This window comes from Mustela nivalis, assembly GCF_964662115.1.
Source record: "Mustela nivalis genome assembly, chromosome: 1".
In the NCBI taxonomy this organism is placed as follows: Eukaryota; Metazoa; Chordata; class Mammalia; order Carnivora; family Mustelidae; genus Mustela; species Mustela nivalis.
In genome coordinates this window covers 157,442,431-157,468,019 of record NC_139020.1, presented here as the reverse complement: position 1 = coordinate 157,468,019, position 25,589 = coordinate 157,442,431, and the positions used below count along the sequence as shown (strand labels likewise).

Below are 25,589 nucleotides of genomic sequence, written 5' to 3'. Positions count from 1 at the left end.
CAATTATCATATGGCTTCACTTATTTGTGGAGCATAACAAATAACATGGAGGACATAGAGAGATGGAGAGGAGAAGAGAGTTGAGGGAAACTGGAAGGGGAGATGAATCATGAAAGACTATGGACTCTGAAAAACAATCTGAGGGTTTTGAAAGGGTGGGGGGTGGGAGGTTGGGGGAGCCAGGTGGTGGGTACTATGGAGGGTACATATTGCATGGAGCACTGGGTGTGGTGCATAAACAATGAATTGTGTTACGCTGAAAAGAAATTAAAAAAAAAAAAAGAAAGAAAGAAACTGGTGGAAGAGTTATTACTATTCCAGTAGTACAGCAAAGAAACTAAGGTGCATAAGTTTTTCACTTGCCCAGGGTCACTAATCAGTAAGTGATGGAACCAGAACCTGAAACCAGGGCCTTCTGAATCCATGGACTGGGCTCTGAACCCCAGTTCTAAACTAACACTCACACTTTGGTGTTGAGATGAAAGTCTGTTCTGGGAAACTGTGTTTGGCATCATGACCTCTACCACTACAGCGATGCAGTTCTGCCAAGCCTCTTCCCATTCTTTCACTTTTCCATCTTCTTTTTTCCCAGACTGGTTGAGGAAGTGAAGGAGCTGTGTGATGGACTGGAATTAGAAAATGAAGATATTTACATGGCAACCACCTTTGGGGACTTTATCCAGCTATTAGTGAGAAAGCTGCGAGGGGACGACAAAGACAACAAGTGCATCATTGACTATGTGAGTATTCCTCCACATGGGTTTGGCCCTGCAGACCCCTCAGACACCCACATATGTGGAAACACAATGGCACATGGGGGTGACCTGGACATCAGGAAGCCAGGGCACCTAAGAACCCACCTTCAGTGTTCTAGGCTCTCTCTGGTAACCCTGGATACCCTGAGGATGCCAGTACAGTTAGGAAAATACAACAGAGGAGATTGTTATCTTTAGGACAAATTCTGACCCTCAAGACATGAAACCCAGGATTGATTGATTGATTGATTGATTGATTTTAGGAGCAATTGAACATAAGCAAGGTGGGGAGAGGAAGAAGGAGTAGAAGAGAAATAATCTTAAGCAGGCTTCACACCTAGCATGGGATCAATCTCATGACCCTGAGATCATGACCTGTGCTGAAATTAAGAGTTTGATGCTTAACTGACTAAGCCACCCAGAAGCCCTGAGACTAGGGTATTAAGAAGAGACTTCTACAGTATACTTCTCACCTTCCTTCTCCTTTGGTGGTTTTTCCCAATAGTAGCCTCATCTCTGCTGTGGCTCTAGGCCCTGCCAGACCACTCTGTCAGAACTCTAGTTCCTCTGGGGATCTCTAGACCCTAGTTCTGGTACCATCACTTCCTTGTCCTTCTAGTCTAGTAATGGCTGGGGCTTCAAGTGTTGTCAGTCTCTGGGTCAATCTCTGGATCAATCTCTGGATTGACTCCTGGCCTCTCAGCTCTTTCATCACCTGTACCACAAGTTGCCTGCATTAAATTCCCTTTGTGACAATGCCAAAAGAGGGAAAAGAAGAGAGAGAGAGAGGGAGGTAAAGGGGAGAAAGAGGGGATTGGGAATATTTTTCTAATAAGCAAAACAAGTGATCCTATACATTCAACTGTATAGATGGAAGTGTAATAACATAGTTGCAAATTTATATACATATATATTTAAGATTCTATTTATTTGAGAGAGAGAAAGTGAGAGAGAATGAGCTGGGAGAACAGCAGAGAGAGAGGGAGAAGCAGACTCTCCACTGAGCAAGGAGCCTGATAAGGGGCTCAGTCCCAGGATGCTGGGATCATGACCTGAGCTGAAAGCAGATGTTTAATCGACTGAACCACCCAGGTCCCCCACAAACTTATTTTTAAAGCAAATTCTTGAAAAATCATCCTGAGGTATCTTGGTAGGGTACCAGCCCCCATAGGACTTAGCAGTGGGATAGTTTGTTTGGAACAAAAGATGAAGAAGGTGGCCAGGTGGCCAGGATGGATGAGGTTCACCTTGGGATTGTGGACAAGTGAACAAATTTCAGGAGAGGAATGACACCCAGGGAATGCATTCAGTGTGAAATTTCAGGTCTATAGGGAAGTGAGCAGTGGAGTTGGCATCATGTCTGGTGAGTGACAGGTATCTGTCTACCAGCTGGCACTTCCTACATGTGGAGGCCAGGCCACCAGCCTGAGGTCACACAGCGGGTAAATGTCAGGACTGGGGTCCTAGCCCAAGCAGTCTGTCCTCAGATTCTGTGCCATCTCTTCTTATCACTCAGCTGCCACCACTGTACACATAATAGCTCACTGGACCAAGGAAGGCAGCAGGACCAGTTTCAGCAAAAGGGATCTGAAAAGGCTGAGGAACCTTGGGCCCTGGTCCCCTTGGCAGTGTGTGTGTGTGTGTGTGTGTGTGTGTGTGTGTGTGTGTGTGTGGTATGTGCACAAGTGGTTATTCTTTGACTATGAGAGTTTCCTGTGTCTCTGTGGGTTTGTATCCATTACTGATGCACCTTGTGAAGAGTCCACACTGCAGCTAACACCTGCAAAAACTCCCTTCCCAGGTGGAAAAGGCAGTGAACAAGCTGACCCTCCGAATGCCCCACCAGCTCTTCATTGGGGGCATGTTTGTGGGTGCTGAAGGTGCCAAGACCTATGAGACCATCAACCCGACAGACGGAAGTGTGAGCAGACCTGGTGTGCCCTCCTACCTTTTCTCCTCTCTACTCACCCCATGGCCTTTTCTCCCATCTACTCCCCCACCTGGCATCTGGGGATTCTGGCCTGGGGGTGGGCCTCTGCTTGGATGCAAAAGGGTTGCAGTCATTTTCCAGTCTCCCTACAGGAATGGCCCAGAAGGGAGAACTGGGAAGGAGTCAGGAGGATTCTAAAAGCCTGGGCCTGCTTCAGAGACTGGAACAGAGTTAAACTCTGCCCCCTGCCCCAAAGAGGAAATAAAGCCATTCCCTCCTCTTCCATACAATAGCCATAGCATGGCCCCTACCTTCTCGAATATGTGTACACCTCACTGTTGGGAAATTCTTCCTTGAATATCCTGTGTTTGTCAGACTGTCTTGACCGTGATCCTCTTATGTCATGACCCTAGTACACACATATTGTATTCTCTTACACATACACTTACCTGAAACAACACTTACTCCAACATGTGCATGCTGATAGTTTTCCATTCTGCCCCACCCTATAGCATCTCTTAGGGCCTGCAGAAAACAGCACACTCGAAGTGGGTCATTTGAGGGGAATTTAAAGAAAGTGGGGGACAAAGGAGTAGAAAGGCTATGGGGACACACAAAAGGGGATGCAGTACTCTCAGGCAGAAATTGGGAGCTGTTACCACCTTAAGGCCTGTTTTGAGAATCCCAGAAGGGAGGTTGTGTGGGCAGGGCTGCCTGGGTGCTAGGGCCTTGGGCAGGGAGGGTGCAGCCTACCTGTGGTGACCAGCAAGGTGCTAGCCTCACTCCTCTCACTTTTGTCTCCTCCTGGGTTTCCCTTCTGCCAAGCCCAGGTGGAAGGAGGTGTGAGAGCCTGCCCTGTAGTGCAGGTGAGCACTGTCAGGACACAGAGCAAGGATGGGGACAGGAATGGTTCTGCCACAGTCAGTGTCGAGACTAAAGAAATAAACCTTCCACCTCAGACTCACTGAATTAATGGGTTCTATTCTTGGCTTGAAAACAGAGTTGATCCTCAGCCTTGTAGCTGGAGCCTGAGTCTGTTGCCCTGTTTGGGCTCAGTGACAAGGCAAAGAAGGATCCTGGTGTGTGGAAACACAGTAGGTCTCTCTGAAGGCCCTTGCCTTTCCTGCCGTTGGCCAACCATGCCCTATGAGCCCTCCCAGGTGGCCAGGGGAGTGGGTGGTGTGGGGCTTCTTTGTACATGGAGTCCAGGGAAGACCTCACAACTCCGCTCCACCACAGGTCATCTGCCAGGTGTCCCTGGCTCAGGTCAGTGATGTTGATAAGGCAGTGGCTGCCGCTAAGGATGCCTTTGAGAACGGATTGTGGGGGAAGATCAATGCACGGGATCGGGGCCAGCTCCTGTACAGGTGAGAGCCCCACAACCTCCTGTCAGCCCCCGACCTTCAGCTTGGGTTGGGGCTGCATGCTTGGGTCCTACCAGGGGGAAGGTAGAGTCTTGGACAGGTTTGTTCAACCAAGGCCTGAGGCTGAGAAAAGGCTCCAGAGGAAGTGGCTTGAGAGTCAGGAGGGGTTTTGCCAGACACAAGTAGCCCTGAGGGGAAAGGTGTCCTCAGTGGAGGGGACAGTGTATTAGAAGATGAGAGGGTGCAAAAGTGAAGGTACTGATCAGATCGGAGAAGCAGACTGGCAAAGCTAACAGATGGTCCTGGGCAGACTCAGGACAGCATTTACCTGGAGTGGACTGGCCAGAGGCAGGATCAGGCCACTTCATGCAGAAGACAGCAAAGGAAGGATGGGGCCTGTTCTGTCTGCGGTCACCTGCCCAGCTCCACACTAACTGCCAGAATCGCACACTTCTCTGTCTTTTTTTTTTTGTTGTTTGTTTGTTTGTTTGTTTGTTTGTTTCTTAAACCGGGGCAGAAGGGATTCTTTCCCCTTAGTTCCATCAGAGATCTTAGGGAAGGACTTCTGAGAATGGGGTGGGAATAAGGTCTGGAGAAAAGATACTGCTCCCCTACAACCAAGTGGTCCCAATGGGGGAAGAGCAGCCACCCTCAAGGAAGTGGGGTAATGTTTCTAGAAGGGGTCTGCTGGGCAGATGAATTAAGCAATGTTGAAAAGACTGGTGAGCAAGCTGGTTTCAGGAACCCGGCTTTTGTGCTCCAGGTCCTGGGGAAGTTGTCAGGCATACAGCCTGGTCATGATGTGGTCCAAATGTGCTTGTCATCTGGTGGGAGAGAGAACCTGTCTTGGCCTTGCAGTCAGAATGCCATTTTTTTCCTGTTCCGGAGGACAGACCCCCCAGGACAGCCCCCAGCACAGCGGACCAGAGGTGGGGGAGGGGGACTGTATGGTTTCAAAATGGAACAGAGATTGTGGGGTTTAGGGAGGTGCGCCCAGCCTGCCATAACTCAAGTTTGTTTCAAGACTCCTTGAAGAGTCCATCAATTTTAGGAAGCCATTGGCTTCCTAGAGCCCCCAGGTTAGGCAGAACCAAAATGTGCAAGCCCAGGCTATGGTGCTGAGCCTTCTGGCCCTGAAGCAGAGACTCCCCTGGCACAATGTGCTGGGCCAGAAGTTTTTTCCTTGAGGTTCTCTGCTGCCTTCTAGTGGTATATGCCATAATAGCACCACTGGCCACACCACAGTGAGGAATTGTTGGTTCCTGCACAACTGTAAAGACAGTCCTGGACTGCTTGGACACACGTCTTGAGGCCAGGCCTGAGAGCTCCCAATAACCCGGTACCTGCCTCATGTAGTCTCCCAGTCCCCATGGTGGAGGTGTACCCATTGCTGGCCCAGGAGGGGGGAGCCCCTCGTTCAATGAGGGAAAAAGGCCATGGGTAGATACTATGGAATACAGAATGCGTTGTAGGGGTAAGTTGGGAAGAAATAACCAGAAAGAAGTGTTATATAAAGTCACCAGGCAGCCCCCAAGAACCACTGAGGGATTGAGCTTCTCAGGAACCTGGAGAGCCAGTGTCCCAGCTACCAGAGCGGGACTACCAAAAATTGGTGAGAGAATCTGTGGTAAGCTGTCACCTTGTGTTCAGACACCCCCTTAAGTCCACAGCCAGGAATGTGGTGGTGGCCCATACTGCTGTTAAGGAGCCAGGGGCCTGGCACCCCACCCTTTCCCTTCCTTACTTCCAACCAGCAGACCTGTGGGTTGATGAAGATTGCTTCCCCTGCTTTCCCCACTGGCACTTTCTGGAGACAGGACTCTGGGAGGTAGAGCAGCAGCTTAATAAAGTGGACAACAGAACAGTCTCACTCAGCTGTCTTTGAATAGCCTCCCAAATGGTTTGCTAGGGTGATAGTCATGCTAGGGACTTATGACATGGCCACATCACATGTGTGTGACATTGTCTGGCAGAGTTGGAGGGATTTGGGGCTGGTCAAAGGAAAAGGTATGGCCATGAGAAGTAGTAAAATGCAACAGGCTTCATGGGGTGGTGCCCCCATAGTGGGAGGCCCTCCAGAGATTGTAGTGGGGGCCCCCTACCCAGAATGGGAAGGGTGCAAGGGAACTCTTGGGGTTCAAGAGATCCAGGAGGGGGCTCCCATGTTCTGGCCCTGTTGCTCTGTAGCAGAACAGGAGTCTCTGGGTCAGAGTGCTGGGAAGGGCAGCAGTTATAACTGTGGTCCATCTCACCAATGATAACAGCTGTCAAGTAAGGTTCCTGGAGGATACAAAGCAACAAGGCTCTAAATGGCTCAAAGTCTGCTTGTTTGGACTATTTTTAAAATAACTGGATATATAAGTGTGTATGCAGCTGGCAAGCGTCTGAGCTGGCAAGTCTCACGCTGCGATGAGGATGTGAACAAGCAAGGGGCCAATACACAGAGGCCATCTTTGGCTTATTTGTAATACAGATTTATACCTTAGGCACATGTTTTTCTAGTTGATGAAACCCTAGTCCTTGAAATGCCACAACATGGTGTTTTCCTTATCTGGTCTAGAATAGTTCTCAAAGAGTGATTGACACCTTTGTTATTCTTAGCTAGAGAATTACCTGGGTATATATCGTCTCTGAGGTAACAGTGTGGCTCTGCCACTAGATCGCTCATATCTGTTTGGTCCAGTTTCACTCACCAGCCTTGTGCCGCATGCTGACTGTGTGCCTGGTGGGTGTAGGAGGCCCAGGAGGGAGCAGGAGACCAAATACTGTACCAGCCTTCAGAGGAAGGCAGATAGTACCAGAATACTTGCCTAAGTGGGTATCTGTAATAGTCAGGTGAGGTTTGAAGAAAGACGGAGGGTGCTAGGAGGACACTGCAGGGAGGTGTTATTGATGTGGGGTGAAGGTTGGCTTCCCGGAGAGTGTGAGTGTGTACTTGGGGGTTTAAGACATGCTACAGCTATGTGCGGAGAGGAGCGGCTCAGCAGGCTTTGGTCCCAGACTTGTCTCTGGGCTAGAGCTCCCCCATGTACAAGATTGAGAGCTGCTCTAGATCTGTGGTCTCCACCTTCCTCTGTCCACCTTGCCCTCTGAGCATGCTTCTCCCTGAACTCCCTTACATCAGGGAAGGCGGAAGAGTCCTAATTCCCAGGCTACCCATAGCAGCATACCCACCAGAAGCATGGAAGGTCAGCTTGCTGTCAGAGTGCTCCCACTTAAGAAGGGCTGTGTAGATGCAACTTTCCTTGCATCTCTCCCGTCATAGCCCCCATCCCGCCCTCCCCACAGATGCCATCCTTGGGGGCATACTCCACCAGATTGGCTGGTGCTTGAAGCCAGACATGCTTTCCCCTGGTCAAGGCTGTCCTGAGACAGACAGGGTGGCCTTTTGAAATGGTGACCTCCTTATTAGAGAGGCAGAGGGACTGTTTTGCAGGATCATTTGTAAGCACCATTATGAAGTAGTTAATCCATCAACAGGAATCAATTTTAGGAAGGAAGAAAGGAAAAGAGAGGTGAGAGAGACAAGAAGGGCACCATTCTCACACTCATCCTGCAAAGGAAACCTTACTGTCCCATCTCACAGATGGGGAAACTGAGGTCAGCACATTAGAGTGTGGCAGAGCTGGGAGTGCAAGGAAGAACCCCTGACTCACTGAAGAAGGGCCTTCAAAGAACAGGCCAGGCTACTCCAGGCCTGAGCCCATCTCCCTCCTTTCTGCACCCCACCTGTTGGCCAGGTTGGCAGACCTCATGGAACAGCATCAGGAGGAGCTGGCCACCATTGAGGCTCTGGATGGAGGTGCTGTCTACACATTGGCCCTGAAGACCCATGTGGGCATGTCCATCCAGACCTTCCGCTACTTTGCTGGCTGGTGTGACAAGATTCAGGTGAGGCTGAGGCTCCTGCCCACCAAGTGAGTTCACACAGGAGGCTGGGCCCAGCAGGAAACTCTGAGGGCAATGCATTAGCCCACCTGTGGCATAACAAACAACCACAGCTTATTGGCCTAAAACAACCCCATTGATCAGCTATCACTTCTGCAGATGGGCAGTCCAGGCAGGCTGGGCTGGGTTCCATGCCGGGGGTTTCCCAAGGATAGTGTCAAGGTGTGGCCAGGCTGGGCTTTGGCTGGAGGCTCTGGGGAGACCCTGCCTGCAGGCCCATTCAGATGTTGGAGAAATGTTGGCAGAGTCCAGCTCCTGTTGATGGAGCACTGAGGCCCAGGTCCTTGCTGGCTGCTGGCAGGGGCTGCTGTCAGCTACTGCAGGCCTTGCTCTGACCCTTGCCTCAGCCCTCCATTCCCTTGCTGTTTTCAGGCTTGGCATCCATCTGCCATGAACGGAGAAAACTTTGCCTTTGTGGGGGCTCCTGAGGTGGTGCTGGGGACACCTGCATCATCTCTTCCTAAGGCCAACTGTGCCATTCTGCATCTTCGCAGAAGGAGTAGCTCACCATCTCCCAGATCCCAGGGATCAGAGTGGGACCGTGGGACCCATTTTCAGAGATTGGCCCACTATAGGCAGTGATGGGACACCTATCACTGGTGGGTTCATGGGTCTGTGCCAGACTTGAGGTTCATGCCTTGTGTCCTTTCCATGGGGTGGAGGGTGCAGGTGTGATGGAAGGCCCACCTTCTGCTCCTCTTGCTGCTGTATCGCTGCTGGCTAGAACTGCCCCTAAATGGGCCCTCCTGGACTAGCACACTCTCCAGATGCAACTTGGCTTCTCACTCCCCTTTTCTCTGCCCCAGTGTCAAAGCCAGAGAGCTTACCTGTACCAGGACCAACTTCCCATCTGAGGACTCTGCCAGGCTCTGTGTAGCAGACATCTTACACCTGTTGGCTGCCCACTCCACCTGTGTCTGGATTCCTCAGATACCCCTGTCATACATAATCCAGAAGGTTTCGGTCTCTTACCTGTCTGGTTCATGGGGGCTGCAGGCCACAGACAAGACTCTTGAATTCTGAGCTCCAGGCACAGTCTGGCTGCCCAGGGGGAATGGGTGAGGAAACCATGGATTCCCCTCTCAGTGACCCCATGCTTCTTCCAGGGCTCCACCATCCCTATCAACCATGCCAGACCAAACCGCAACCTGACCTTGACCAGGAAAGAGCCTATTGGGTGAGTCACAGCACAGGGTGAAGATTCTCCACACAATGGGTGCTTTTCGTACAGTATGTTGTGTGGACACTCATCCCCTTTCTGCATATCTCTCCCATGTCTACTTATTGGATGGTTACGATGTGCTGGGCAGTTCAGGTGCTGGAGATACAGTGATGATCAGAGCTGATGAGAATACCTATCCTTAGGGGACTTACATTCTAGCAAATGAAACAGCTTTCATTCCCAAAGTACCTGCTCTGTACCAGACACTGTTGTAATGACTTTATAAGTATAATTTTACTTAATTCCCTCAATAACCCTCTAGCAGTCAAGATCATAGAGGGTGAACCTGAAAAATTTTTTCTGGAAAGATCATAATGATGAATGTGTATAAAAACAAAGAATACACAGAACCAAGGAACAGGAATAAAATAATAGAGAAATAGGGGAGGAGTCAAGATGGTAGAGAAGTAGCTGGCTGACACTACTTCAGCTAGCAGATCAGCTAGATAGCTTATCTAAAGATTGCAAACACCTACAAATCCAATGGCATATTGAAGAGAAGAAGAACAGCAATTCTAGAAACAGAAAATCAACCACTTTCTGAAAGGTAGGACTGGCAGAGAAGTGAATCCAAAGCGACGGGAAGATAGACCCCGGGGGGAGGGGCCAGCTCCCAGCAAGCAGAGCAACAGAGCACAAAATCAGGACTTTTAAAAGTCTGTTGCACTGAGGGACGTCACTCCAGAGGCTGAACCGGGGTGAAGCCCACGCGGGGTCAGCATGGCCTCAGGTCCCGCAGGGTCACAGAAGGATCAGGGGTGTCTGAGTGTCACAGAGCTTACAGGTATTAGAACGGGGAAGCCAGCTACAAAGACAGAGCCGAGTGTGAGCTCACAGCTCGGGGTTACCTTGAACCGGTCACAGGCTCGGTGAGCTCAGAGCGTGGCCAGAGGTCAGGCAGACGGGAGTTATTGGGCGCTGTTCTCTGAGAGCACACTGAGAAGTGGGGCCCCGGGCTCTCGGCTCCTCCGGGCCGGAAACCAGGAGGCCACCAGTTTCATTCCTGTCCTCCGGAACTTTAAGGAAAGAACTCAGGGAACAAAAGCTCCTGAAGGCAAACCCAAACGGATTACTCAGCCCAGCCCATGGTAAGGGTGGTGCAATTCTGCCTGGGGCAAAGACACTTGAGAATCACTACAACAGGTCCCTCCCCCAGAAGATCAACAAGAAATCCAGCCAAGACCAAGTTCACCTACCAAGGAGTGCAGTTTCAATACCAGGGAGAGCAGCAGAATTCCAGAGGAGGAGAAAGCAAAGCATGGCTTTCTCCCCATGATTCTTTAGTCTTGCAGTTAATTTAATTTTTTTTCTTTTTCAATTTTTTTCTCTTCTTCTGCTAAATTTTTTTTAACTTTTACCCTTTTCTTTTTTAACCTTTTTTAACTAGTTTATCTAATATATATATTTTTTCTTTTTTATACTTTTTCTTTATTCATTTTCTTTCTTTTTTTCTGAACCTCTTTTTATCCCCTATCTCCCCCCTCACGATTTGGGATCTCTTGTGATTTGGTTAAAGCATATTTTCCTGGGGTTGTTGCCACCATTTTAGTATTTTACTTGCTCATTCATATACTCTTTTTTTTTTTATAATTTTATATTTTTTATAAACATATATTTTTATCCCCAGGGGTACAGGTCTGTGAATCACCAGGTTTACACACTTCACAGCACTCACCAAAGCACATACCCTCCCCAATGTCCATAATCCCACCCCCTTCTCCCAAACCCCCTCGCCCCAGCAACCCTCAGTTTGTTTTGTGAGATTAAGAGTCACTTGTGGTTTGTCTCCCTCCCAATCCCATCTTCTTTCATTTATTCTTCTCGTACCCACTTAAGCCCCCATGTTGCATCACCACTTCCTCATATCAGGGAGATCATATGATAGTTGTCTTTCTCCGCTTGACTTATTTCGCTAAGCATGATACGCTCTAGTTCCATCCATGTTGTCGCAAATGGCAAGATTTCATTTTTTTTGATGGCTGCATAGTATTGCATTGTGTATATATACCACATCTTCTTGATCCATTCATCTGTTGATGGACATCTAGGTTCTTTCCATAGTTTGGCTATTGTGGACATTGCTGCTATAAACATTCGGGTGCACGTGCCCCTTTGGATCACTACGTTCATATCTTTAGGGTAAATACCCAATAGTGCAATTGCTGGGTCATAGGGCAGTTCTATTTTCAACATTTTGAGGAACCTCCATGCTGTTTTCAAGAGAGGTTGCACCAGCTTGCATTCCCACCAACAGTGTAGGAGGGTTCCCCTTTCTCCACATCCTCGCCAGCATCTGTCATTTCCTGACTTGTTGATTTTAGCCATTCTGACTGGTGTGAGGTGATATCTCATTGTGGTTTTGATTTGTATTACCCTGATGCCGAGTGATATGGAGCACTTTTTCATGTGTCTGTTGGCCATCTGGATGTCTTCTTTGCAGAAATGTCTGTTCATGTGCTCTGCCCATTTCTTGATTGGGTTATTTGTTCTTTGGGTGTTGAATTTGCTAAGTTCTTTATAGATTCTGGACACTAGTCCTTTATCTGATATGTTGTTTGCAAATATCTTCTCCCATTCTGTCAGTTGTCTTTTGATTTTGTTAACTGTATCCTTTGCTGTGCAAAAGTTTTTGATCTTGATGAAATCCCAATAGTTCATTTTTGCCCTTGCTTCCCTTGCCTTTGGCATTGTTCCTAGGAAGATGTTGCTGCGGCTGAGGTCGAAGAGGTTGCTGCCTGTGTTCTCCTCAAGGATTTTGATGGATTCCTTTCACACATTGAGGCCCTTCATCCATTTTGAGTCTATTTTTGTGTGTGGTGTGAGGAAAATGTCTATGCTACCTAAAGCAATCTACACATTTAATGCAATTCCTATCAAAGTACCATCCATCTTTTTTAAAGAAATGGAACAAATAATTCTAAAATTTATATGGAACCAGAAAAGACCTCGAATAGCCAAAGGGATATTGAAAAAGAAAGCCAACGTTGGTGGCATCACAATTCCGGACTTCAAGCTCTATTACAAAGCTGTCATCATCAAGAGAGCATGGTACTGGCACAAAAACAGACACATAGATCAATGGAACAGAATAGAGAGCCCAGAAATAGACCCTCAACTCTATGGTCAACTAATCTTCAACAAAGCAGGAAAGAATGTCCAATGGAAAAAAGACAGCCTCTTCAATAAATGGTGCTGGGAAAATTGGACAGCCACATGCAGAAAAATGAAATTGGACCATTTCCTTACACCACACACAAAAATAGACTCATTCATATACTCTTACCTGGACAAAAAAAAAGGCGGAAAAATTCACCACAAAAAAAAAGAACAGGCAGTACCGAAGGCTAGGGACCTAATCAATACAGACATTGGTAATATGTCAGATCTAGAGTTCAGAATGACAATTCTCAAGTTTCTAGCCGGGCTCGAAAAAGGCATGGAAGATATTAGAGAAACCCTCTCGGGAGATAAAAAAGCCCTTTCTGGAGAAATAAAAGAACTAAAATCTAACCAAGTTGAAATAAAAAAAGCTATTAACGAGGTGCAATCCAAAATGGAGGCTATCACTGCTAGGATAAATGAGGCAGAAGAGAGAATTAGTGATATAGAAGACCAAATGACAGAGAATAAAGCTGAGCAAAAGAGGGACAAACAAATACTGGACCACGAGGGGAGAATTTGAGAGATAAGTGACACCATAAGATGAAACAACATTAGAATAATTGGGATTCCAGAAAAAAAAGAAAGAGAGAGGGGGAGCAGAAGGTATATTGGAGAGAATTATTGGAGAGAATTTCCCCAATATGGCAAAGGGAACAAGCATCAAAATTCAGGAGGTGCAGAGAACACCCCTCAAAATCAATAAGAATAGGTCCACACCCCGTCACCTAATAGTAAAATTTACAAGTCTTAGTGACAAAGAGAAAATCCTGAAAGCAGCCCGGGAAAAGAAGTCTGTAACATACAATGGTATAAATATCAGATTGGCAGCAGACTTATCCACAGAGAACTGGCAGGCCAGAAAGAGCTGGCATGATATATTCAGAGCACTAATGAGAAAAACATGCAGCCAAGAATACTATATCCAGCTAGGCTATCATTGAAAATAGAAGGAGAGATTAAAAGCTTCCTGGACAAACAAAAACTGAAAGAATTTGCAAACACCAAACCAGCTCTACAGGAAATATTGAAAGGGGTCCTCTAAGCAAAGAGAGAGCCTACAAGTGGTAGATCAGAAAGGAACAGAGACCATATACAGTAACAGTCACCTTACAGGCAATACAATGGCACTAAATTCATATCTCTCAATAGTTACCCTGAATGTTAATGGACTAAATGCTCCAATCAAAAGACACAGGGTATCAGAATGGATAAAAAAACAAAACCCATCTATATGTTGCCTCCAAGAAACTCATTTTAAACCCGAAAACACCTCCAGATTTAAAATGAGGGGGTAGAAAAGAATTTACCATGCTAATGGACGTCAGAAGAAAGCAGGAGGGGCAATCCATATATCAGATCAATTAGATGTTAAGCCCAAGACTATAATAAGAGATGAGGAAGAACACTATATCATACTCAAAGGATCTGTCCAAGAAGAAGATCTAACAGTTTTAAATATCTATGCCCCCAACGTGGGAGCAGCCAACTATATAAACCAATTAATAACAAAATCAAAGAAACAGATCAACAATAATACAATAATAGTAGGGGACTTTAACACTCCCCTCACTGAAATGGACAGATCATCCAAGCAAAGGATCAACAAGGAAATAAAGGCCTTAAATGACAAACTGAACCAGATGGACAACACAGGTATATTCAGAACATTTTATCCCAAAGCAACAGAATACACATTCTTCTCTAGTGCACATGGAACATTCTCCAGAATAGATCACATCCTTGGTCCTAAAACAGGTCTCAACCAGTATAAAAAGATTGGGATCATTCCCTGCATATTTTCAGACCACAGTGTTTTGAAGCTAGAACTCAACCAAAAGAGGTAATTTGGAAAGAACCCAAATACATGGAGACTAAACAGCATCCTTCTAAAGAATGAATTGGTCAACCAGGAAATTAAAGAAGAATTGAAAAAAATCATGGAAACAAATGATAATGAAAATACAACGGTTCAAAATTTGTGGGACACAACAAAGGCAGTTCTGAGAGGAAAATATATAGTGGTACAAGCCTTTCTCAAGTACACAACCTAACCCTACACCTAAAGGAGCTGGAGAAAGAACAAGAAAGAAACCCTAAACCCAGCAAGAGAAGAGAAATTATATAGATCAGAGCAGAAATCAATGAAATAGAAACCAAAAAAAAAAAAAAAAAAAAAGAAAAAGAACAAATCAACAAAACTAGGAGCTGGTTCTTTGAAAGAATTAATAAGATTGATAAACCCCTGGCCAGACTTATCAAAAAGAAAAGAGAAAGGACCCAAATAAATAAAATCATGAAGGAAAGAGGAGACATCACAACCAACACCAAAGAAATACAAACAATTATAAGAACATACTATGAGCAACTCTACGGCAATAAATTTGACAATCTGGAAGAAATGGATGCATTCCTAGAAACATATAAACTACCACAACTGAACCAGGAAGAAATAGAAAGCCTGAACAGACCCATAACCAGTAAGGAGATTGAAACAGTATTCAAAAATCTCCAAACAAACAAAAGCCCAGAGCCAGGCGGCTTCCCGGGGGAATTCTACCAAACATTTAAAGAAGAACTAATTCCTATTCTCCTGAAACTGTTCCAAAAAATAGAAATGGAAGGAAAACTTCCAAACTCATTTTATGAGGCCAGCATCACCTTGATCCCAAAACCAGACAAAGATCCCATCAGAAAAGAGAGCTATAGACCAATATCTTTGATGAACACAGATTTGAAAATTCTCACCAAAATACTAGCCAATAGGATTCAACAGTACATTAAAAGGATTATTCACTACGACCAAGTGGGATTTATTCAAGGGCTGCAAAGGTGGTTCAACATCCACAGAGTAGAGAGCCCAGATATGGACCCTCAACTCTATGGTCAATTAATCTTCGACAAAACAGGAAAAAATAACAGTGGAAAAAAGACAGTCTCTCAACTTCTTTTATTGATGTGTTGTATCACATTGATTGATTTAATCTATGTGATACAACACATCAATAAAAGAAAGAACAAGAACCATATGATACTCTCAATAGATGCTGAAAAAGAATTTGACAAAGTACAGCATCCCTTCCTGATCAAAACTCTTCAAAGTGTGGGGATAGAGGGCACATACCTTAATATTATCAAAGCCATTTATGAAAAACCCACCACAAATATCATTCTCAATGGAGAAAAACTGAAAGCTTTTCCGCTAAGGTCAGGAACACAGCAGGGATGTCCATTATCACCACTGCAATTCAACATAGTACTAGAAGTTCTAGACTCAGCAATAAGACAACAAAAGGAAATTAAAGGCATCCAAATTGGCAAAGAAGAAGTCAAACTATCACTCTTTGCAGATATGATACTATATGTGGAAAACCCAAAAGACACCACTCCAAAACTGCTAGAACTTGTACAGGAATTCAGTAAAGTGTCAGGATATAAAATCAATGCACAGAAATCAGTTGTGTTTCTCTACACCAACAACAGGACAGAAGAAAGAGAAATTAAGGAGTCAATCCCATTTACAATTGAACCCAAAACTATAAGATACCTAGGAATAAACCTAACCAAAGAGGCAAAGAATCTATACTCAGAAAACTATAAAGTACTCATGAAAGAAATTGAGGAAGACACAAAGAAATGGAAAATGTTCCATGCTCCTGGATTGGGCGATATAATGACAGTTTCCTAAAACTGCTACAGTGATGAAATTACTTGGCACAAAGTAAGTGCTCAATAGGTATTTGTTGTATGAATGAATATTTATTACGAGAGTCCTTTTTTTTCAGCCGAAGAAATCTAATTGTATATATTTTTTAATTTTAGAAATGTAAAACCTAAGTTCAGAGAAAATATGAAATTTGGCCTACCAGTCATTCACTCAACAAACATTTATTAAGCACTAAGTCTGTGTCAGGCACTGAAGATATAATAGTCACAGATGGTCATTGTTCTCAAGGTGTAGGGATGACATGTTTTTAAAAGTGCTATACTGACTCCATCCCCAAAATACTAGAACTCATGCAGCAATTCAGCAACGTGGCAGGATAGAAAGTCAATGTGCAGAAACCAGTGGCTTTATTATACATTAACAATGAAAATACAGAAAGGGAAATTAGAGAATCAATTCCATTTACTATAGCACGAAAAACATGGAATAAACATAAAATAAGATACCTGGGAATAAACCTAACCAAAGAGGTAAAGGATCTGTACTTAAGGAACTACAGGACACTCATGAAAGAAATTGAAGAAGATACAAAAAGATGGAAGACCATTCCATGCTCTTGGATCAGAAGAATAAACATTGTTAAAATGACTATACTGCGTAGAGCAATCTATACTTTTAATGCCATTCCAATCAAAATTCCACCAGTATTCTTCAAAGAGCTGGAGCAAATTACCCTAAAATTTGTATGGAATCAGAAGAGACCCCAAATCGCTAAGGAAATGTTGAAAAACAAAAATAAAATTGGGGGCATCATGTTACCTGATTTTAAGCTTTACTACAAATCTGTGATCACCAAGACAGCATGGTACTGGCATAAAAACAGACACATAGACCAGTGGAACAGAGTAGAGAGCCCAGATATGGACCCTCAACTCTATGGTCAATTAATCTTTGACAAAACAGGAAAAAGTAACAGTGGAAAAAAGACAGTCTCTTAAATAAATGGTGCTGGGAAAACTGGACAGCTATATGTAGAAGAATGAAACTGGACCATTCTCTTACACCGTACACAAAGATAAACTCAAAATGGATAAAAGACCTCAATGTGAGACAGGAATCCATCAGAATCCTAGAGGAGAACATAGGCAGTAGCCTCTTCGATATCAGCCACAGCAACTTCTTTCAAGATATGTCTCCAAAGGCAAAGGAAACAAAAGCAAAAATAAACTTTTGGGACTTCATCAAAATCAAAAGCTCTGCACAGCAAAGGAAACAGTCAAAAAAACAAAGAGGCAACCCACGGAATGGGAGAATATATTTGCAAATGACAGTACAGACAAAAGGTTGATATCCAGGATCTATAATGAACTCCTCAAACTCAACACACACAAAACAGGCAATCATATCAAAAAATGGACAGAAGATATGAACAGACACTTCTCCAATGAAGACATTAAAATGGCTCTCAGACGCATGAAAAAATGTTCATCATCACTAGTCCTCAGGGAGATTCAAATGAAAACCACATTGACATATCACCTTACACCAGTTAGAAAGGCCAAAATTAACAAGACAGGAAACAACATGTGTTGGAGGGGATGTGGAGAAAGGGGAACCCTCTTCCACTGTTGGTGGGAATGCAAGTTGGTGCAGCCTCTTTGGAGAACAGTGTGGAGATTCCTCAAGAAATTAAAAATAGAACTTCCCTATGACCCTGCCATTGCACTCCTGGGTATTTACCCCAAAGATACAGATGTCATGAAAAGAAGGGCCATCTGCTAATGTTTATAGCAGCAATGGCCACGGTCTCCAAACTATGGAAAGAACCAAGATGCCCTTCAACGGATGAATGGATAAGGAAGATGTGGTCGGTATACACTATGGAGTATTATGCCTCCATCGGAAAGGATGAATACCCAACTTTTGTAGCAACATGGACGGGACTGGAAGAGATTCTGCTGAGTGAAATATGTCAAGCAGAGAGAGTCAATTATCATATGGTTTCACTTATTTGTGGAGCATAACAAAAAGCATGGAGGACATGGGGAGTTAGAGAGGAGAAGGGAGTTGAGGGAAATTGGAAGGGGAGGTGAATCATGAGAGACTATGGACTCTGAAAAACAATATGAGGGGTTTGAAGGGGCGGGGGGTGAGTATTATAGAGGGCACGGATTGCATGGAGCACTGGGTGTGGTGAAAAAAATAATGAATACTGTTATGCTGAAAATAAATTAATTAATTTTTAAAAAGTGCTATACTGAAAGAATAAATATCATGAAAATTCCGGACTTGAAGGTCTATTACAAAGCTGTCATCATCAAGAGAGCATGGTACTGGCACAAAAACAGACACATAGATCAATGGAACAGAATAGAGAGCCCAGAAATAGACCCTCAACTCTATGGTCAACTAATCTTTGACAAAGCAAGAAAGAATGTCCAATGGAAAAAAGACAGCCTCTTCAATAAATAGTGTTGGGAAAATCGGATAGCCACATGCAGAAATATGAAATTGGACCATTTCCTTACACCACACACGAAAATAGACTCAAAATGGATGAAGGACCTCAATGTGAGAAAGGAATCCATCAAAATCCTTGAGGAGAACACAGGCAGCAACCTCTTCGACCTCAGCCACAGCAACATCTTCCTAGGAACATCGCCAAAGGCAAGGGAAGTAAGGGTAAAAATGAACTATTGGGATTTTATCAAGATCAAAAGCTTTTGCACAGCAAAGGAAACAGTTAAAAAAACCCAAAAGACAACTGACAGAATGGGAGAAGATATTTGCAAATGACATATCAGATAAAGGGCTAGTGTCCAAAATCTATAAAGAACTTAGCAAACTCAACACCCAAAGAACAAATAATCCAATCACGAAATGGGCGGAGGACATGAACAGACATTTCTTCAATGAAGACATCCAGATGGCCAACAGACACATGAAAAAGTGCTCCATATCACTCTGCATCAGGGAAATACAAATCAAAACCACAATGAGGGGCGCCTGGGTGGCTCAGTGGGTTAAGCCGCTGCCTTCGGCTCAGGTCATGATCTCGGGGTCCTGGGATCGAGTCCTGCATCGGGCTCTCTGCTCAGCAGGGAGCCTGCTTCCCTCTCTCTCTGCCTGCCTCTCCATCTACTTGTGATTTCTCTCAAATAAATAAATAAAATCTTAAAAAAAAAAAAAAACAACCACAATGAGATATCACCTCACACCAGTCAGAATGGCTAAAATTAACAAATCAGGAAATGACAGATGCTGGTGAGGATGCGGAGAAAGGGGAACCTTCCTACACTGTTGGTGGGAATGCAAGCTGGTGCAACCACTCTGGAAAACAGCATGGAGGTTCCTCAAAATGTTGAAAATAGAACTATCCTATGACCCAGCAATTGCACTACTGGTATTTACCCTAAAGATACATACGTAGTGACAGTAGGGGCTACTGCCAGATTGAACATACTGCCCCATCAGGGACTGGTAAGCCAGGGATGAGCTATCTCTCAGGGACCTTTGGCTCCATATCAGGAAGCCTGGAGTGGGGTGGAGTGGAGTGGATTGAAGTGGAGTGTTATGGAGTGGAGTGGAGTGGAGTGAGTGGAGCACAGCCGAGTGGGTGTCGGCTTGGGAGAGAAGACACTGGGAGGTGCACTCCGGCCCTCAGGCTGCATGGGGAGACAGAGTCCCTCTTGTTTTGTATGGCAGGGTCTGTGGCATCGTCATCCCCTGGAACTACCCCCTGATGATGCTCTCCTGGAAGACGGCTGCCTGCCTGGCTGCTGGGAACACAGTGGTGATCAAGCCTGCCCAGGTGGGTGTGGGCATGTTCTGGGCAGGGCGTGTGGGCTGTAGAGGGTATTGGTAAGCACCCTATAAAGGAGACAGGTGTCCACCCAGGACTGGTTTCTCCCCAAGAGAGGAGCAGTACTGCTGATGAAGGCTGGCCTTCTTTGGGTCCCATTCTGTCAGAGGCAGCATGCGGCAGGGACCAGTGGGGGCTGTAGGCAGTCTGTTCTTTCATCGGTAGAGTGGCTAAGTCAGGTTAGCCAACCCTGTACCTATAGCTGCTTGGTAAACAGTCAGGGATTTCTCCACAGGTGCCAGAACTCTGGGTTTGGGGGAGCATAAACCTTGTTTGGTAACCCTTGTCCAGGCCTCATGCTCTGAGACTGAAACCCAGTTCCTTATAGAGAAGCTACAGAGATAGGACCTTGGGGTCACTCAGACAGTCTGGAAGGGCCTGAGCAGGGTCCCCCTGGGATGAGGACACTCTGAATGAGCCTCAGCTGCAGTAGCAGCCCCTCCCCTACCTGCCCCCAGTGGTGTTAGGACCTGAAGGTGAGATGCTCTATCATAGGGCTCTGGACAGTATGCCCCGGAGGTCTCTTGCTCCCCTGGCTGCTTTGAGGCAATTTGGCTCTAAAAGTATTATAATTTAAAAACCAGCAATAACAACAGTTGACATTTACAGTATTCACACTAAGTCAGGAACTCCTAAAGCATTTTAATATATAACAAATTATACTAAAAATTTGCATGTATTTGCTTCTTGAGCATCACAGCAACCCTATGAGTTGACCCATAACTCCTCTGTTAGTGTTGCGGTGGTGTGCACAGATCCAGGCAACTGTCCCTGGAAGAGCCCCCGACAAGCCTATGCTCTCCCAGGGCCAGCACCCCATAAATGTGGTGATTCTGAGGCTCACTGGTAGGTGGGGCACAAGCCAACCTTTACAAGGAATATTACCTGGGCCCGAAGAGGAATGGCTGCTGGCAGGCCAAGAGGAGAGGAACGGCCACCAGTAATGAGGAGGTAATCAGAATCTGGCACGAAGTGCATCCAGTCTGTCCTGGGACTCCCCACTGCCCGAGTGAAGGGGGTATGAACATTTAGGAAGAGGCCAGGCCTGGCCACAGAGCTGGAGCCTGCCAGGAGAAGACACTACAAGGTACATGAGGAAGCAGGCCTTACTCCCAGCTTTCCACTGGAGCCCTGGGGAAAGCTGGCTGGGTTGCCAATACCCACTATGATGGCGCTTACCTCGATGGTCTTCCTGCCATGACTGCTTCTCCCTGCTTGCTATCTAGGCTGCTGGGAGAGGATGGAAGAACCTCACTTCCCAATCCCTCCTGACCCAGTCTTCTTTCCTGTCTCCTCAGGTGACCCCACTCACAGCCTTGAAGTTTGCAGAGTTGACCTTGAAGGCTGGCATTCCAAAGGGTGTGGTCAACATCCTCCCGGGATCTGGTAAGGAATGTGGACATGGGCATCTGGGGGTGCCAGGGCTCCAGGCAGCTGGAGATTTTCTTGGTCAGAACAGGGTTTGCTGCATGAGATACTCTAGTGGGGCAGAGCAACCAGGGACACAGTGATCCAGTGGACGTGGCCAGCCTGATGTGGAGACGCCCTCTCCTGTGGTGGGATAGACACACACCTGAAAGTGTTCTAGCTTTAAATGCTGCCCCAAATGTTTTCCTTTTCTTTTTGTATGTCTGTATGTGCTCTGGCATAAAGTATATAACTTGGGAATTATCTGCCCTTGGAAGTTTGAGAGAATTTATCTAGGGTTAGGGCATCTGGGGAGGTATTACATGAATGCTTTTTTAGTTTCTTCTGTGGTTAGTAGTCTAGTTTATTGGAAAAGTTGTCTCTTCTTGCACACATTTTAAAATATATTGACCTAGAGTTATATTAATAATGTCTTATAAGTAATTCCTTTTTGAGTCTCTTCTTGATTGTTAGAGTATCCCCTTTATACTTTACAGTTTTTCTTTCTCTTTTAAAATTGATTAAATTTGTGAAAAGTGCTTGTTTGTCCCCATACTTCCCTCAAAAACAAAAGAGCCCTCAAATTTCTTTACCCATTCCATTGCTATTCTGTTTTTTTCTCTGCTTTCATTATTATTTCCTACTGTGTTCTCCTGTGTGTTTTTTTTGTATCTTTTTGAGTTGAAAGTTTAATTCATTTATTTCTGCTTTTGTCATTTAAATAAGTTAATCATTCAAAGAGAGCTTTGATTATATCTCCTACCTTTTGATTGACATTTTCATTATTATATAAATGTCCCTCTTTCTTTTTCATAATATTTTTGTCTTATAGTCTACTTCATCTGACATTAGCATAGCTACTCCAGCTTTCTTATGGTTTTTGTTTGTATGATATATTCTTTTCATCCTTTAACTTGCAACCTATCTTTATCTGATGTCTCCTTGGACAGCAGATACTTGGATCTTGTTTTGATCCCATGTGACAGTCTCTGGCTTTCTGACTGGATTGTTTTATTCATTCATATTTACTGTTATTATTGATAGAGTTGGATTTATGTCTGCAATTTTACTTTTTGCTCTCTGTGTCTCCTGTCTTTTGTTTTTATTTCTCTTCTACGGTTTTCTTTACATTGAGTGAATATTTTCTAGTGTAACATTATAATTCTTTTAATGATTTTTTTCACTGTATAGTTTTTAGTTTTTTCCCAGTGGTTACTCTAGGATTTACCATATACTTCCTAAGTCATCAAAAAATACTTCAGATTTATGATAACTTAATCCCAGTGAAAAAGTGCTATTCCTACCAAACTGTAGTATCCCTTCTCCCTTTCTGTGATGTTTTGTCACATATTTCTGTGTACTTATCATTGTTACATTGCTATAACTTTATATAATTTTATGTCTATGGAAGAAGTTAAAAAGAAAGGAGAGAAAATACATAATTACAGTGTTTGCTGTATTAACCTCATTTACATTTCTGGTTCTCTTCATTTGTTCCTGTTCTTGAATTACTCTGTTGCTACTTTCTTACTCCATTTCCTTACTACCTTCTTTCTGCTATTATTGTCAAGTATATTTCATTTGTATTTGTTAGAAATCCAACAATACAATTATATACATATTATTCTATACAATTGCTTTTTAGCTTAGTTAAGAAAGAAAAGGAAATATTCATTTAAGCTTTTATAATTATATAATCACCTTTACTGGTGCACTCTGGTGGATTCAGATTATTGCCTGTATGACTTGCTTTTAACTGGAAGAACTTCCTTTGGTAGATTTCTCTTAATGTGAGTCTGCTGGCAACAAATTATCTAAGTTTTGTTTATCTGGAAATGTCTTTATTTTGCCTTTATTTTTTGAAAGATAACTGCTGAATATAAGATTCTTGGTTGACAGTTTTGTTCTTTCAGCATTTCAAATGTATCCACTCCCTCTGGGCCTCTATTGTTTCTGATAAGAAGTCAGCTATTAATATTATTGGTATTCTTTTATATACAATGAGTCATTTTTATTTACTGCTTTGTATTTTTTCACCATTTTTACTAAGATGCATTTGGGAGTGGGTCTTCTTATGGTTATTTTATGTGGAATTCATTGAATTTCATGGATTTTTAGACTATTTTTCATCAAGTTTGGAAAGTTTTCAGCCATTATTTACTCTAACATTTCCCTCTGTTCTTTTTTCTCCTCACCTTCAGGTACTCTCATTATACATATGTCAGTATGCTTAATGGTAACCCACTCTCCTCTGAGGCTCTATTCATTTTTTTTTTTTCCTTTCTCTTCTTTAGATTACATATTCTCTAATTAACCTCAAGTTCATGGAGTCTTTCTTCTGCCAGTTCAATCCTACTGTTGAGCCCCTCTAATGAATTTCTTACTCAGTTACTGTACATTCTAGTTGCAGAATTTCTACATGTTTTTACTTAATTTATTGATTATTGTCTACTTAATGAGACATTGCCGTCCTAGCTTCCTTTATGCATCGTTTCCTTTAGTTATTTGAACACACTCATAATGGCTGCTTTGAAATCTTTGTTAAGTATAACATCTGGCCCCCCTCAACTTGTATTGCCTTCTTCTTTCTTTCTTTCTTTCTTTCTTTCTTTCTTTCTTTCTTTCTTTCTTTCTTTCTTTCTTTATTTTCTCCTGATGGGTTACACTTTTCTATTTCTTTGCTTGCATCATAGCTTCCTTTGTTAAAAGGTGGATAATTTAGGTAATATATTGTGCCAGCTCTGGATATTGGCCCTCTTTTTCCCTTTCCCTTGTTTTCATTATTTGCTTGTTTATGTCTTTAGTGACTTTGGCTAAGCTATTTAAGTGAAGTCTGTTTTCCATGTGGTGTATAGCCAGTGATGCCACTCCTCAGGGAGCACAGCCTTGAGCACAAGATGACAGCAATTTTAGTGGGGCTCTCTTTGACTCTTTTCCCCTGGTCTCCCTGTTAAGCTATGTGCCCCCTTTGGTATCACAGTCAGCAGTTCAGCTCCATTAACTACAGTCTTCTTGCTCTAGTGTTTTCAACAATGCTCTGGGTCATAGATTGCTCTACAATTGATCCAATTAAATTTGGAACCCTTTGCAGGGGTAGTTATTGAGGCCATGCTTTGAGGTTTGTTCTTACCCAGAGAGCACTTCCCTGGTTCTCTCTGGTAAACTAACTGTAGTTTACCTCATTGCTGTCATAGAGCTGTCAGCCTTCTCTTAATTGCTCACCCCCAAAATCTCCATTGTTTTTCAAATACCCTTATATTTGAACTTCCCCCACAGTTTCAAATAAAGTTAGTATCTCTATTCTTGCCCACCCAAAATCTCAGAACCACTGCCTCAGATGTTGGGCCCTATGAGGAAACAGATAAGTTTCCAATAGTCTCAACCTGCCACATCCAGGGTAGAGCCTTCACTTTATGAGTGGGGATTGGGTGGAGGCCATACTTACCAGGAATTTGGCTTCTAAAACACAGAGTTGGAGGAGAAGAAAAATGGTGATGGACTGCCCCCTCTTAGTAAAATGTCATATCCCTGAACTAGCAGCCGGAGGAGAGGAACTCTACCTTAATGTCCATACCCACCTGGGGTGGAGTTTCCATCATGTGGAGGGAGAGGGGAGATGTGGAAGGAGAGAATTGTTCACGGTACAAGTATCACAGACTCTCATTGTTCCTCCTGAGATTTAGTAGATGAACTTGAATAAATGTTTCTTCACTTGCTATATGGAAATTTAAGAAAATTTTCAGAGACTTAAAATTTTTTTTTTTTAATGATTTTCATCAGTGACCCTTATTTTGCTGGGAATTGTCAACAGCACTCCTCATGTTAGCCTTCAGAAGTGATGCCATCCTCATTACCTTTTTTTTTTTTTAGAATACCCTTTGAACTTGTGTTCATACTTTTATTATCATTATTATTTTTAAAGATTTTTTTTATTTATTTGTCAGAGAGAGAGTGAGAGCGAGCACAGGCAGACAGAGTGGAAGGCAGAGTCAGAGGGAGAAGCAGGCTCCCTGCGGAGCAAGGAGCCCAATGTGGGACTCGATCCCAGGACGCTGGGATCATGACCCGAGCCGAAGGCAGCTGCTCAACCAACTGAGCCACCCAGGCGTCCCCATAATTTTATTATTTTTTAAGCTAACGTTTTCAATTTTTAAAATTTTTATTTTTAAAGATTTTAAAAATTCTGTTCACTGATTCATTAGTTGCATATAACACCCAGTGCTCATCATAACACCTGCCCTCCTTAATACTCATCATGTAGCTACCCCATCCTCC

At 44.0% G+C, this 25,589-nt stretch overlaps 1 protein-coding gene across 5 annotated transcripts in view; it reads left to right on the top strand.

The window, feature by feature from the left end:
* ALDH1L1 (aldehyde dehydrogenase 1 family member L1) overlaps positions 1–25,589 on the top strand; it is a 136,411-nt gene that overhangs the window by 80,039 nt on the left and 30,783 nt on the right. For 3 of the 5 annotated variants that reach the window (XM_082746176.1, XM_082746174.1, XM_082746175.1), the window contains 7 exons: positions 593–740; positions 2,557–2,676; positions 3,925–4,052; positions 7,790–7,940; positions 9,104–9,174; positions 19,751–19,856; positions 21,206–21,293. In XM_082746176.1, coding sequence (XP_082602302.1) covers positions 593–740; positions 2,557–2,676; positions 3,925–4,052; positions 7,790–7,940; positions 9,104–9,174; positions 19,751–19,856; positions 21,206–21,293 — 812 coding nt within the window. The remainder of the gene's footprint in view (positions 1–592; positions 741–2,556; positions 2,677–3,924; positions 4,053–7,789; positions 7,941–9,103; positions 9,175–19,750; positions 19,857–21,205; positions 21,294–25,589) is intronic. The other 2 variants (XM_082746177.1, XM_082746178.1) reach the window with 2 other exon arrangements.